This window comes from Aethalodelphis obliquidens, unplaced genomic scaffold (assembly GCF_003676395.1).
Source record: "Aethalodelphis obliquidens isolate GAN/ISIS:26980383/991018 unplaced genomic scaffold, ASM367639v1 scaffold39, whole genome shotgun sequence".
NCBI classification, from domain to species: Eukaryota; Metazoa; Chordata; class Mammalia; order Artiodactyla; family Delphinidae; genus Aethalodelphis; species Aethalodelphis obliquidens.
Genome location: NW_020837983.1, coordinates 7,469,027 through 7,485,759, shown reverse-complemented (window position 1 = coordinate 7,485,759; position 16,733 = coordinate 7,469,027). Strand labels below are relative to the sequence as shown.

The 16,733-nt window shown below is 38.1% G+C and overlaps 1 protein-coding gene across 1 annotated transcript in view; it reads right to left on the bottom strand.

The window, feature by feature from the left end:
• CPQ (carboxypeptidase Q) overlaps nt 1-16,733 on the bottom strand; it is a 454,642-nt gene that overhangs the window by 142,286 nt on the left and 295,623 nt on the right. Inside the window, exon 5 of the mRNA XM_027131464.1 lies at nt 15,101-15,212. Coding sequence (XP_026987265.1) covers nt 15,101-15,212 — 112 coding nt within the window. The remainder of the gene's footprint in view (nt 1-15,100; nt 15,213-16,733) is intronic.

Genomic DNA, 16,733 nt, shown 5'->3' with positions numbered 1-16,733 from the left:
CTCAACCACTGCGCCACCAGGGAAGCCCCAGACACTATTATTGATATTATCTTCTGTTGGGGGTGGAACATGCAAAGATGAAAAGGCATGCTTAAGGAGCTCAAGTCTTACAGTGGAAACATTGGGTACACATAACATATTGGAGATGGGGTGAAGGAGGAGAGGTGAAATAGTATGGCAGATTTAGGGACCTGCAGTAGATGTCGCATAAAATACCCTTGAAGATACACAGCAGGCAGCAGCCCCCATGGAGGGGCTTGGAGGACGCACATGTTCCCACTTCCCACATGACTCCTACCTGTGCCCGCTCAGGGACCTACACCGACTCCTTCCAGGCCACTGACCAACAGTGACCAACATCACTCTCCATTTCATTCTCTTTATCCATATTCCCCAGATTTAAATGTATAGGCTTAAGTGTCCTCACTAATATACCTATCCCTCACTGAATGACCTTTCTTCACTATGAAATAAAGAACGGCACATAGAAGCAAATCAGGTAAATTACAAGGCCAGAAGTGTGATTCAAAAGTTTGGATAGGGCTTCCCTGGTGGCGCAGTGGTTGAGAATCCGCCCGCCAATGCAGGGGACACAGGTTCGAGCCCTGGTCCGGGAAGATTCCACATGCCGTGGAGCAACTAGGCCCGTGAGCCACAACTACTGAGCCTGCGCGTCTGGAGCCTGTGCTCCACAACAAGAGAGGCCGCGACAGTGAGAGGCCGCGACAGTGAGAGGCCCGCGCACCGCGATGAAGAGTGGTCCCTGCTCGCTGCAACTAGAGAAAGCCCTCGCACAGAAACTAAGACCGAACACAGCCAAAAATAAATAAATAAAATTTAAAAACCTGGAATATAATAGGTGCTCAATAATTATTTGTTGATTTAATAAATGATCTTCATAACACTGTAGTATGGTAATCATTCTATATCTGTAAGTATAAGTTCTACCTTATTTGGTTTTTAGTTATATGGATGTATCACATGGATTTAGTTACACGGATACATACAGATTATTACAGTATTAAGCCATTTCTATTTTTAATTTTCCTATTAAAATATGCTGCAATAAAATTTTTAATCTATTTTTCCCACTATATATTATATGATAATATATATTCCACTATCCTATTGCATATTTATTTATTTATTTATTTATTGACATATTGTATCTTTAGGATAAATATTAAAATCAGATATTCAGGATCAAGGTATAATTCAATTTTAACTTAAAATTTAATTTTTTGGTATATTGCCAAATTTCCTCATAAAGAGACTGTGGCAATCTAGAAATATGAGTGTATGAGAGCGTGAGTAGAAGGTATGAGAATGAATAGCCCAGAGAAGGAAACATTTGTCACGCTTTATTTGTCAAAGGACTTGATATTGGAAGTTGGGACTGAACTGAGAAATCGGAGGAAAACGTGTGTGTGCGTGTGTGTGTGTGTGTGTGTGAAGATCTTTCCACGTGTATGAATGTGCCTGACAATGTGACCGTTCTCTTGCTGGTGAAAAATATGTGTAGAATCTTGTTTGGTGTGTGATTATGATCAGTACTTGTCAAATGTTGCTCTTTTAACATTATTTACATGGATGCCGATGAGGCCAGGCAAAAAGGTCATGCTGAGAAAGACTGAGCGTCTCAGTCATTCAGAAAGTAGGTTATTACCCTTGTTGCATAAAATCTCACAATGTATATTCTGTACATCCCTTCCAATTCAGGAGATTGAACTGTTTTACTCATTCTGAGAAAGAACACCCCAATAAGTAACACAGCAAACAGTAAATGATTTGCCTAAACCCACAAAGGAAGCCACCGGTATACAAGAATAGAATCAAAAGTTCCTGATTCCCTTTCCTCTGCTGATGCCACTAATTTGTCAAAACACTTCAAGGGCTTTCTTTCAAAGTAAATGGAAAACTTTTCATGAAAGTCTGTGTTTCTGAATTTCGCCAAGGGAAGAATATTTTAAAAAGTGTTGCTAGAAAACAAATATTGCAGTTGTATGTTGCCAAAGCTACTCTTTGGAAACACCGGCTTCCTTTTCTCTCTCTTTCTATCTCTTCTATTTACTGCCTTATTTTGGGGAGGGCAGAGAAGGAGCCATTCAAATAGAGGACAGACCCTGTGGGTCTGTCTCTGATGGTGCTGTATCTGCCCACCTGTCCCAGTGCCAGGATATAGGAGGCCCTTAAAACATGGTCATTTAATAAATAAGTGAAAGAAAAAAGATGCATTTAAAAGTAATGTTAGGAGGAGAGGAGAATGGAGAGTGACTGCTTAATGGGTACAAGGTGTTCAGATTCTTTGGGCTGATGCAAAAGTTCTGGAGCTAGATGCTGGTGATGTTTGCACAACATTGTGAATATACTTAACGTCCCTGAATTGAATACCCTAAAATGGTTACAGTGGTAACTGTTATGTGTATTTTATCACGATAAAAAATGTTAACTGCCACTACAGTTTTCTTCAACATCTGTGTCATGGATTTTTCATCTTTGCATCTTTGTCTGATAGATATGCATTTGCTTACATTGTATTTGATTCATGTAACAGTCCTGCAAACATATTGTCATCTATTTTACTGGTAAGAAAATAGAAAAAAGTTAGAAGGTTACTAAAATATAGGTAACCACAATAAAGAGAAGCAGAACAAACATATCCATTAACTGATATTGTGAGATTGAATATTTAAAAATCTAACTATACGCTGTTTACAACAGAATCAACTAAAACACAATGACCTAGATTAGTTGGAAGTAAAGGAATAGAAAAAGAGTAACCAAAAGAGAGGTAGTTATGATACAGTACTAATATAAGATAAAATAGACTTACAGGGAAAAAACATTAAGGATAAAGAAGGTGTTTAGACTCAACCAGGTAAAGCAACGAAGCTTCAAATTATACAAAGCTAATTAAGCTGATAGAAATTCAAGAAGAAATTTATAAAATCACAATCTTAGAGGGAGATTTTAATATACTGCTCTCAAAAACCGATAGAGCAACCAGATAAAGAAACTAGTAATGATATAGTAGTTTTAAACAGCACAATTAATACATTTTCTCTAATGAAAGAATATGTAGAATGCTATTCCCAGAAAACGAGGCTACATATTCTTTGCAAGTCATAAGAACACATTTTAAAAAAACTGACCAAGTAATAAACCAAAATTTTGTCTCAACAAATACCAAAGAATGAGTATTACATAAACCATGTTTAACAACTACTACGCAGCAAAACTGGAACTCAGTAACTAATATTTTTGGAAACTTAAAGAAAGCTATAATAATTAAAGAGTCAAAGAAGAATCATAATGAAAATCCTAACATGTTTAGATTGGATGGCCATTAAGACACTATTTCAAAACTTGTGGAAAGTAGCTAAGCCATTGCTTAGTAAGAGATGTATGGCCTTAAATGTAAATGTTAGAAAATAAGAAATTCACCTGAAGAAGACAGAAGAAATAAATAAAACACAATAAGCCCACACATGGAAGAGAATAATACCATCTATGTAAATTCAAAATCACAAAAATGATATAATACTGCTTTTGGATAAATACCCTTACAGAACAATGTTACAACAATCAGAACACGGTTACAACTGCAAGGGGAGAAGGGGATAGATTGTGGAGAGGTACAAAACAGGTTTCAGCTGTATTGGTAATTTTTAACTTCTTTTAAACTAAGGACTGTTAACAAATATTTGACATTGTTAACATTTATGAGATTTGGGTGGAGGATTGTTAGTGTTTATTATTCTATGTCTGCTTCCAAATATTTGAATTATTTTTAAAAAAGGGGGGGCAAAGAAAAAAATTGAAGAGAAACATTAAGAAGAAGAAATAAAAGATTTTCTACTTTTGTAACTTGTAAGTAGCATCAGCCTTAGGCCCCTCATCTGTAAAAGGAATAATAGTAATTTCTACCTTCCAGACTCTGAGAACTGCATATCCAGCATGTAGCTCGGAGCTTGGAACAGCGTGCTCTAGAATGCTAAATGCTGTTATTATTTCATCCTAAAGTCAGGAAGCATCTCTTTTCATCTTCACACCATTCTAAGAATAAGAGGACGGGGGAGAAATTTTTTTTTTTTTTTTTTTTTTGGTCCTCCTTCATTTAAGTCCTAAAGCAAGACTATTTACTGCTACTGTTGATTCTTAAAAAAAAAAAAAGAAAGAAATATTACACATTTGTAATTAGTAAAATGATGCTGTTATAAAACATTGTAGGACTTTACTGAAGTTTTTTCTTACTCTAACCACTTTAAGGTTACCTTGTATCCCTACCTCCCAAATCACTTCTCCACCAAAGTGCTCCATTTGAATTCTAGGTCAGTGAGATGGTAACCATCAGCGGCAGCATTGCCACTACAGTTTTCTTCAACATCTGTGTCATGGATTTTTCATCTTTGCATCTTTGTCTGATAGATATGCATTTGCTTACATTGTATTTGATTCATGTAACAGTCCTGCAAACATATTGTCATCTATTTTACTGGTAAGGAACTAAGGCTCAGATAGGTCCAGTGACCTGCCAGACATAACAAGATATACCTCAGAGGGCTCTTTTGAGGATTAAAAAAGGTCACGTGAAGTAACTGGTGCATAGGAGATATTCCATATATATTGGCTCTCTTCTCTTTTCTCCCAGATGTTCAGTTAATGTTTGCTGATATATTGTTTAATTAATGTCTTATTATATTAAGTGAAAACATAAGGTGTTCTTTTGATATATGTTTTGCATTATTATCAAAAATCCCTACTTTAGGGCTTCCCTGGTGGTGCAGTGGTTGAGAGCCCGCCTACCGATGCAGGGGACACGGGTTCGTGCCCTGATCTGGGAGGATCCTACATGCCGCGGGGCGGCTGGGCCCGTGAGCCATGGCCGCTGAGCCTGCGCGTCCGGAGCCTGTGCTCCGCAACGGGAGAGGCCACAACAGTGAGACGCCCGCGTACCGCAAAAAAAAAAAAAAAAAAAAAAAAATCCCTACTTTATAAGTTTAATCACTGTTTTTTGTAACAACGTAAAGTTCCAGAAAGGTAATAATTTGAAAATTCCTCTAATTCCTCATTTGTGGCTAAAAATGACATTCAAATGATTTCATCTAAAATTATTCAACTATAAAAGATGAACTCACACTTATATCTTTCACAAAAAAGTAATTCCAGTAGAAAGCACTTCATAACATCTTCCCTTGCTCTAATGTGCTGCTTGGAACAAGTGACTATGGGATGGCTAAGTGGATACATGGTCTATGGTGACGTGAACAGAAATACAGCCTTTGAAACACTTCCTGACTTATATTTTCCTATACACATTAACCAAGGCAATAACTCGGAATACTTTCAATTATATTTTAAATGTATTTCTTTTAAAAAATGCCATTATTACAGAGAAAGAACAATAATGCAAGCATCAGTGGTCATTGTGCTCAGTTTTCTATGCATGGGGATCCTCTGGGAATGCCTGGAAATTGTGGGGTTTTGACTATATTAAAAAACAGAAAAGACTTCTTGAGAGCTCAGTTACCAGGGTAAAATGTTAAGAGTAAGTACTAGATTTGATTCTTTGTTTTCTCTGCCTTGATTTTTTTCTATATTTCAAACAATTTACTTTGTAGTAAATTATGTTGCCCTCAACAGCTATTTCCTGTTTTCACTATTTTTTTCTTTAGGGATATTATAAGTCTTTGTAAATACAGCATTACTAGGTTAAGGACACTGGCAGAGAGAGAAAAGGGGACGAAAAAGATGAAGATCTCTCCATCCCCATATCTTGTGAGTGTTACTTTAATTCCACGTCACATTTTTGAAGCATCTATTAACTGCCCTTCTCTACAGCAATGAGGAGAGAATCAGCCTTATATATACTCTTTTTTTAATATATAAATTTATTTATTTATTTACTTATTTTTGGCTGCGTTGGGTCTTTGTTGCTGCACGCGGGCCTTCTTTAGTTGCGGCGGGCGGGGGCTACTCTTCATTGCGGTGCACGGGCTTCTCATTGCGGTGGCTTCTCTTGTTGTGGAGCACGGGCTCTAGGCGCGTGGGCTTCAGTAGTTGTGGCACGTGAGCTCAGTAGTTGTGGCTCACAGGCTTTGTTGCTCCATGGCATGTGGGATCTTCCCGGACCAGGGATGGGACCCGTGTCCCCTGCATTGGCAGGCGGATTCTTAACCAATGCGCCACCAGGGAAGTCCCTATATATACTCTTGAATGGTGGCTATACGGGGGTGATGGTTCTTGAGTCTGGCTCATCAGAACCAGCTACCGTTCTTTTATTATGAAGGCTTCTCTGCTTTAGGGATGGCCTTGAACAAGCCCAACTGTGCAAAGAGATACAGACATCAAGCCTTGAGAGACAAGGTCGATCCTGAGATTATACCCCCTGCTGGAATATTCACCCTTGTTGTTTTGGCAATTAACACCTAATAATAAGAGTTATTATTACTGATGATCTAGTGGGGACCAGACACTGCCTAAATTATTTCAAATCATCCTATAACAATTCAAGATAAATTGTTGCCATTGAAAGGAAGAAGAAACTGAGATTTAAAAGGTTAAATAGTTTGTACAACATAATACTAAGTAGCATAGAAGGATTTGAACCCAAGATACTCTAACATGGAGTGTATGCTATTCTACTATCCATGCTACCTCTCGTTTGCCTACAGGTTTTGAGTTATTTAGGGGTTAAGGAAGTAGGAGTTCATCGGTTAAAAAGTCCGTGAGATCTGAGTCACATGGTACAATCTGGAGATGCCGGTGTCAAGCAAGAACATGGGCTGAGTTCATCACTGATGATTTCTCCAATATGAGGATGGCATTAGCAGGATTACAAATAAGTAATTTGACAACAGTCAACTTCATGTAATACTTTATTTAGCTTATGATTTCCGTCACACATCCAGTAGAAACTCTCCATTTCTAGAGCTTGCTTTTGGGGATGTTCACAGGGCTGGTGGTGCCTAAAAATGAACTAAACTAAATCCTTATCTCCCAGGACCATTGAAAAAATCCAGTTAACCATAAAGTTCCAGTCAGATGTTCACAATATACTTTCTTGTTTTTTTGTCTGCAGACCTTTGTTTTTCGGCACATTTACTGGAACAGAATTTATTCTAAGCTGAGCAGACCACAGCTCTTGCAAAAGGCAGCATTAGCATGATGCAGCGAAGTGTGTAGGCGAAGAACACAGCATCCTTGGAAACCCCGTCACTTCCCCTTTGGTATATTTATCTGGCTTGTCAGCCACATGGCAAATAAAATTTGCTTAGTAACTCCAAAACTGTGGTTCTTCAGGCTCTGTACAGCTGGAATCTCCCCACTCCACTTTCCTGTGTCTCCATTCTATTCATCCCACTTCCTTACAAGTTAAACGGATAGCCTAGCCAGTATCTTTAGAAGAAGTCAATCTCATGCTTAAAATCTTCAACGGCTCCTACTGCCTATAGCACCAGCTCTGAAGTTCAGCTTCGTGTCCAATGCCCTTTACAAACTGACCCTCATCTGCTAAATTCTCACCACTCCTCATTCACCTATGGCTCTAGGTTTACGAAAACATCCTCCACTCCTCAAATTATGTACCTTCATGAGCTCTAATCGTGTGCTTTCTTCTCCTGCTTCCCACCCATGTGAAGCTATAGATGCCTGACTGTGAGCTCTTTGATGGAATGATCTGCGTCTTACCCATTTTATTAGCCGGACATGAAGCAGGCGTTCAATATTTATTATTGAAATAGGAGATCTCCTTGTGAGCCAAGTTGCACAGTACTGTGATGATACAGTTCTCATGAGGTAGCCTACATTTTCGAGGCAGCCCTGCTCTGGACTTATATGGATCCCATTCTTGAGTGGAAAGAAACCCACTGGGGCACTGTGGATACCATTATTAAGTCTTTACATAGCCATTCTTCTCCAGGATAATTAGTAGCAACCTTTTTTTTTTTTTTTTTTGCTGTACGCGGGCCTCTCCCTGCTGTGGCCTCTCCCGTTGCGGAGCACAGGCTCCGGACGCGCAGGCTCAGCGGCCACGGCTCACGGGCCCAGCCGCTCCGCGGCACGTGGGATCTTCCCGGACCGGGGCATGAACCCGTGTCGCCTGCATTGGCAGGCGGACTCTCAACCACTGCGCCACCAGGGAAGCCCAGTAGTAGCAACTTTTAAGGCTTCCTTTTCCTTTACCAACACCACATTTCTTAACTTTCTAAGGCATACGGGCCAAATCAAAGCAGATGTCGGGGAGGAAGCTGAGCACGCTATGGACAGAGGGGCCCCTGAGACCCTTCCTCTGGCAACATTCATCCGCCCCCTCTCCAGATTCTGTCAGACAGGAAGGAATGAATCGCAAGGCTGAATGCCACCGGGCCTGGGTCTTGTCTCCTTTGACACAGAAATGGTATATTTTAACTACATGATAAAATAGTAACAGCAATATTCATGTAGTTTAAGGCTTTGAAAGGACTACAGAATCTCCCCTACCACGTCCAAACTAAAAGGTAGAACACATTCTAAGTGATTCATTTGTAACAAGCCTTACTTTATCTCATGACATATTTGGAAGAACAATCTACACACAGTTTGTCTTTTTACACACACCACTGGAAATGTCTATGTTAGCTGAATGAGATATAAAGATGCAAAGTGTTTTAGTGAGACTTAGAATGTGTTCAAACTTCAAGAAAAGGTCTCAGCAATTCCCAGCTGAAAAAATATGTATCTGCCACAGGTCTTAAGGTAAAGCCAGACACTACCTACCTTGCCACTAGAGGAAATAACATATTTAAATAAAAAATGAGAATATCATCCTCTAAAGACCATGAGAAGGAGCTAAAAATGCCCCCTGACTATAAACCTACTTTTAGGAGTTAGGAAAAAAGAGAAAAAGCAAGCAAATTCTTAGTTTCTAATTCTTCCATTGCTCTAGGTATTTGCAACACTAAATATAATTATAAAGAGTCAAGACCAAAATTTGTTCAGAAAAAAAAGGCAAACAACCATCTACAAATTAAAATTCAAATTAATAAAAATAAAATTTAATGTTGGAGAAAACATTTTTTTCTAAGACTTGAAACAAGTTAATTTCTTGGACAGTTCCAGAAGCGGACATATTATTTCCTAAATGTATTGAGGTGATTTTAATAGGAAACCTTTCCCGGGGATGTAAGACTCCCTTCTTGTGTTCACAAAATAATTGTGGAGGAAGTGCATCCAAAAAGGGAGCAGGGAAGAGTTTGTGGAATGTTTTAAGATCAAAAGTCCTTCTAGAAAACATAAATCCTACCAAATTCTAGTGCATTGGGGGCCACAGAAAAACCTGGCAGAGAGAGCCTTTAGTATATGTTAAACATTTCCAATAATACTACATTTATCTTAATAAAATAGGCTTAGATAGTACAGAAATGAAGTTATTTGTTGGGTAAAGTTTGCACTTGGGTGGGTACAGATGCTCTTCAGGAATATTCTTATAATATAAGAATAATCTCCACCATGCCAGTTAAGGAACCATTACATGGCTCTATCTTGTCAATATTCTGGCAATCGCAAGAGCCCAAAGACAGCCTAGAAAATCTAGAATGAAAATAAATCCAAGGCCATTTGTACTCAGTTCCATGAAGTATACCTCAGCAAGCATTCTTGGATTCTTCCTCAATTCTGCCAACACCAGTAGTGCCCCAGAGCAATGTTTCCCAAAGCACACTTGAGTCATGGAATCACTTTCCCAACAAATGTTTTTTGATGAATAAAGAAATTACCAGGACATGGAAGCAACCTAAGTGTCCATCAACAGATGAATGGATAAAGAAGATGTGGCACATATATACAATGGAATATTACTCAGCCATAAAAAGAAACGAAATTGAGTTATTTGTAGTGAGGTGGATGGACCTAGAGTCTGTCATACAGGGTGAAGTTAAGTCAGAAAGAGAAAAACAAATACCGTATGCTAACACAGATATATGGAATCTAAGAAAGAAAAAAAAAAAGGTCATGAAGTACCTAGGGGTAAGACGGGAATAAAGACACAGACCTACTAGAGCATGGACTTGAGGATATGGGGAGGGGGAAGGGGAAGCTGGGACGAAGTGAGAGAGTGGCATGGACATATATACACTACCAAACGTAAAATAGATAGCTAGTGGGAAGCAGCCGCATAGCACAGGGAGATCAGCTCGGTGGTTTGTGACCACCTAGAGGGGTGGCATAGGGAGGGTGGGAGGGAGGGAGATGCAAGAGGGAAGAGATATGGGGACATATGTATATGTATAGCTGATTCACTTTGCTATAAAGCAGAAACTAACACACCACTGTAAAGCAATTATACTCCAATAAAGATGTTAAAAAAGAAAAAAAGAAATTACCAAGAGAGAGTTTCCCAAACTTATTTGACCACAAGAGGAGGTCCTTTCTAATGGAACCTCCTTTCTAGATCTGGGCTAGTCCCAAGTTGGCTTCAGGCTCTAGCTCTAGCTCTATCCGTTAGGTTTCTATTTCTTAGAAGTTTTTCATTTCCCTCACTCAGTTATTCTGGATTGGACTTCCTGAGACATTTCCAAGGGAGGCTTGACCAGGGCCTGGGAGAAGAAAACCCTCTTCCTGGATGGATCCCCACCTCTGACAGGGAACCCAGTGCATTAGAAATGGCTACATAAAACTCTAACCCTACCAAAGCCTTAGCACGCATTTGGTTGTGTTGCCTGGTGTACTTCTGGGCATTGGTGACTCCTGCATGACTCTTCCTACTTCCTACCTCTGGCTCTGTAGTTCCTGTTAACAGAGTGTTTATGGCGATGGCAAGACCAAGAATTTTTTTTTTTTTTTTTTTTGGCTTTTGAGAGTTTTTTCTTAATTACTAAAGTAACACATGCTTACTACACAAAAATCTAATATTATATATCAGGTAAAAAGAGTATCTCCTGCAATTCCGCGAACCCTCTCTTCCCCCTCAATCCCATGACTGTTACTGTCAACAGTTTTCTCCTCATTTTTAATGATACACAGGACTGGAAGCTCTATAATCTGCTGGGAATTCTTCATTGTGCCCCTTTTGCTTCAGGAAATTCTATTTATCTTTATAAAAGAAACCTCAAATATCACTTTTGTGAAGGCGCCCTGACCCAGCCAAGCCATGCTGGTCTCTCCCTTTACCAGGTGCCCGAAGTAATTTGCACATATTTCAATTACCCGGAGTAATGTGCACATATTTCAATTAAAGAGCTTACAACAATTTCATTGCAAGTTTTGAATTAAATGTCTCTCCTACTTCTAAGACTTCAAGGACCAGTCTCATTCCTCTCTGTTACCAGGTATCTGGCAACTGACATGCAATCAGTACACAGTAAATATTTGTTGAGTGAATGAGTGAAGAAATATATAAATAAAATATTTTTCTAACACACAGACTTAAAGCTGTATAAAAATCACAGTCAAGATGCTCACGTTTAAATTTCTCTAAAAAGATGTTTCACACATATCCAACATTTCAACAACCAGGTAGTACTGTTAATTACTTTTCCCGTTTGTTTAGGCCTGAAAACTTAAAATTCTAACTTCATGGAAAATGGTAAAGTTGGAAGAATTTGGGGATGGATGGTGGTTTATTATTCAAGTGCCAAATGAACATTTTGAAGCATAAGATCTTTGGCCATTGGCTTTGTCCACTGACACCAGAACATTCCAGGAAATGACATTTCAAATAAACACTTTCAAGTCCAGTAAACCACAAACACAAAAAAGTATTCAATGGCATTTCACAGCAAATAGCCTTCTGTTGACAGTTACTCAGGAATGACTGGTTATATTTGCAAAGCACAAATATCTCTTCTGTTAGATTAACTGAATATGGTTTTAGCTGATGGCTTGGGCAAAAGAGTGAATCTATAAAAGTAGTGAAAGAAGTGAACAAAGGAGAAGAGACATGAAGGATGAATCTTCGAACAATACTTCTAAATATCAGAAAGTTCCACTGGACCAACACTTCCAATTAACAAGCCCCACTGAGGGATTTTGACATGCATTCTGCATGACATATTGTCCAAGGAGTAGCAGCCAGAAGGAATCTCACTTTTCTTGGAAAAAGAGATTGCCCATAGAGCTTTCATATTTTACCAACTAAACAGTTTGGGGTCAATGTAATTAAGTAATATAATTATGAACCCATTTCTTGGCCTCTAGCCCAAAGTGCTATTTCTTATTCAAGTATACCGTTAATTTTCATCTAGAAGGCATATGTGACACGTTAGACATAGTTCTTCATATTAAAAGACATACACAATCTACAAACAGAAATCCACAATCTAATTTTAATTTTAAAATTAAAGAGTAAGACTCCGTGGGTGCAATCATAGGCTATGAGGTACAGCACGGATTCTAGGCCTTCAACTTAAGCAGGAAGTGGCCAGGAGAAATTTAGACTCTTGAAAATTTAGTACGAAAGTGGAAAATGGTGAAGGGGTCAGTGGATTTCCATCATACAAGAGATGGTGACTTAAATAGTAAAGGAAAGGATATTTAGGGATACAATAGCAGCTGGCCCTAGAGTTACATCAGTACAATTAACATATTAAGTTAGGAGGCAAAGCTGGTGTGGGGTTTAAAAAAATATGGTACTGTCAGATCATGCTTATTAAATAATTATAGTTAAAATTTATTGTGTATCTGGGTTGGGTTAGGCACTATTTTAAGTATATTATGTGAATAGATTATTTAATTTTCAGAGCTACCTTATGAGATAGACCCACGCACTCTGGCTCCAGAGTGTTTTTTTAACAGTATGCCATGCTGCCTCTTAACACCTACTCAAAAGAAATATTAGTCTTTATTTTAGAGTTGAATTCATGTGTTTACATAGGTGTTCAGAAATCTATAGGAGAGTTAAGTCCTGAATTGAACGAGACTGATTACTAGCTATCAAAGGCAACTGAAGTCAGTATACTTTCAGAGCTGGAGAAAGATACTCAATTCACCTTTGCGTGGTGTTTGACATTTATTCATGCAATTGAATTCAACTCAATTAACAGTGATTTAGGGTCCCATGCTGAGTACTAAAGAAGTAAGGTTCAAAGCGTAGAGGAGACACAATTTTTATGCCAATCTAGAGCAGATAAAAATACTCTGGAAGCTAACAGTTGAACAGAGGTGAAGAAAACGAAGTCCAGAGAGTTCAGGTGACCTGCCCGAGGCCAAAAATGTAGTTTGTGGCACAGAGGGACCTAAAAATCTAATTGAGGTGGGTCCAGGTCTCTTTTTACACTCCACTCTGCCTCCTGTCAAGCTGGTTGGAACACCTGGGAATAAAATTAACTTCTAAAATAAATATCTGTGCCCGGTAAAGAGGAAACTGCTGGATATTTGCCTGCCTCGTCTCTAGAACCCACTTCATTCTGGAATGAAGTTAAGGACAGAGAGAACAGATAGCCAAGGGAATATTTTTTTTAAGGTTAGCGGAGGAGAGCATTCACATATGGAGTCTCCCAGATCTCCTCTGAAGGAATGAGTGTTTTTCGATTTTATTTGCTGGGCAATTTCTCTCTCTCAAACCTTACCCAATTCTAAAAGCAGACTTGACATTATATCTTTATTGATAACTATGTGTGTAGGTGCATATGTATGTCTTCAACTATGTTCTAAGGGTCTTAAGAACAGAGGACATACTTTAAACCTCTCTGTATGCCCAACTTTTACAAAATGCTTTCACATAGTAGCTGCTCAGTATGGTAATGATGCTAAAAGTATAAGTATATACAATGTAAGTTTTCCAATTAGTTTGTTTCATTTTTTAAAAAACGACCCTGTATTCAGGTCTCCTAGAAAATTTTTAATAGCTTCTTTTAGTGGGTCAATTTTACGTGCCACCCTTTCCGCCCACAACCTGCCGGAGACATTTGGCAATGTCTGGAGACATTTTTGGTTGTCACAGCTTAGGGGCTGGGGGAGAAAGGTGTTACTGGCATCTAGTAGGTAGAGGCCAGGGATGCAGCTAAACATTCTACAACGTACGGGACCCACCTCACAACAAAGAATTATCCGGCCCCAAGTGTCAATAATGCCAAGGTTGAGAGACACCGGCCTCTTCAGAAGTTAAAAACATGCACAATCACCTTCCCATTTCTCCATTTTTAAAACACAAGTAAGACATAAAGCAAAATGATACACCAAATATTTGCCTCGACCAAGACAATGTCAGCAGTCTAGTTAAGATGAACAATTATTTAATGGGCTGATTTAGGATTAGAAGGGTTCATTAAAAGCCAGAGGAAATGCATGAATTTAAACACATGTGTACTTAAGTAAGCAATGGAACACCTTCACCAAAAGGCATGTTCTGATCTTTACTACATCTGAAACCAAGGTTGCTCCACAGTTACAATATAAAACGTTCTGCTGATGAGGCATTTTCAAAACCACCACTGGTTTGATTCAGACACGGAAGTCTCATTTCAGCCTGTTTCATTATTTCTAACCTCGCTCAAAATCCACCTTTTGACCAGCACACAAAGAGGAAATGCGTGTTTTTTGTTTGTAAATAGGGTCATCAAAATAAACTGTTTTCACAATTAGTCTTTCCTTTTGATGCCTGTCCCATGTCTAGGTTAACCTGGAAGGTCCAATTTTTCATCCTAGATTCCTTATTGTGGCCAAAAGCACCATCCCTTCAGGCCTACTTTGGCTCCTTGACTTCTATCATGGAAAGACGACTGCAGTAAAGCTATCCTAACAGCCTGATGATGTCTTTAAAGACAAACAAGGAAAAGGAAGTGGGGGAGCTGCTGATTTTTCTTTCCACTCAGTTATGGTTTCCTTACACAATCTCTAGCTGATGTGGTTGCATTTGCTACAGTTTTATTTGCTTGTTCATTTTCCCCCGTGGCTGATCATATTTGATCCTTTGGCTGTCTGGTGGACACTTGAATAAAAATTTCTTTCTTTAAGGGGACAAATTAGTTTTTTTTCTGGGAATCAACTGACAAAAAACATACAGACCTCAGGAGGATCTTTAAACATGGCATAATAACTAATCTGTTGAGCGTTCTGTGTATTGAGTTAAACATGTCACCACTAACACTCTCACACGTTGGTTAATGAGTTACTAAATACTTACCAAGATCTTTAATAAGCGAGAGCGCTTCCCATGATATAAAGGCTCCTCCACCATCATCCATCGCACCCTGCCCAACATCCCAGCTGTCCAGATGTCCACTGACCAGTACAACCTAGAATAATAAAAAGAGAAAAAAAAAAAACTGAGCAGAAATGACATCAAAGAAGAAGCAGTCATAGGCATTCCAAATATATAAATGAAACTTGCATATTTTCTATTTTTACTTTTTAAAAGATGTGTGTCATTACTAGTGGAAAACTTGGTATAGCAGTGTAAGGTCATCTTAATAGTAATAAAACTTCTCACCTTGTACTTCTCTTTATTAATATAATTTTGAATACTAAAGAAAAATGGTTTATTACTGACAGATGTTTGACAACTTTATTATATGGCTTAAAACCTAAATGACATAAAAATGGAGCTCAAAACTTCAACCATATTCTCAACTGTCCCAAATTCTAGCAGACAAATAATAAACATGTGTTGAATTGAATTCTAATGAAAAAGTGAGAATAATTTATTTATTTTTAATTATTGTGCTTTGTGCATTATGAATCACTCTGGTGTTGAATAAATAAGTATGCTGGAGTTACAAACTAGAGTCTAATTAAACAGAAGAACCTTTAAGAAATATCTCAATTTATGTGTTAAATAAATCTGTTGATTATATTATAAATTTTACATCACCATAGGTTTAAATTTTTTCAAGAATCATTAGTAATTCTCTCCAGGAAAATATAAAAAATATTTCAGTGAAACTAAATTTTATGGACATATTTTATTTTTTTATTTTTTGTTTTGTTTCGTTTTAATTTTTATTTTTTAACATCTTTATTAGAGTATAATTGCTTTACATTGTTGTGTTAGTTGCTGCTGTATAACAAAGTGAATCAGCTATACGTATACATATAGCCCCATATCCCCTCCCTCTTGCGTCTCCCTCCCACCCTCCCTATCCCACCCGTCTAGGTGGTCACAAGGCACCGAGCTGGTCTCCCTGTGCTATGCAGCTGCTTCCCACTAGCTATCTATTTGACATTTGGTAGTGTATATATGTCAATGCCACTCTCTCACTTCGTCACAGCTTACCCTTTTCCCCTCCCCATGTATGGACATATTTTAAACAAGTTAAAAACCAAGTAAAATGATGCTGGGTTAATAGGATATCCACATGGCAAGTATGTGTCTTGATCTCTAAATCATGTAGTATATGAATGTCAAGTCAGATGAATTACAAATTTAAATAAAGATATTAGAGGAAAGCATAGAACAGCTTTGTCAACTTAGAGTAGGCAAAGATTTCTTAAACTGGACAAAAAAGTGCAAACCATAAAAGAAAAAATAATAAATTGGACTTTAAAAATATTAGGAATATTTGTTCATCAAAAGACTCCATTACAGGAATGAAAAGGCAACCCACAGAAGAGAAAATATTTACCATAAATATTTCAACAGAGGTCCCATATCCAGATTATATAAAGAACTTCTATGAAACAGTAACAAAAAGAGAGTCAAATGATAGAAAAATGGGCAAAAAACTTGCACAGACAATTCACAAAAAAAGGATATATCAATACAAATTACTAATAATCATATTAAAAGTTGCTCAGGTTCATTATCATCAAGGAAATAT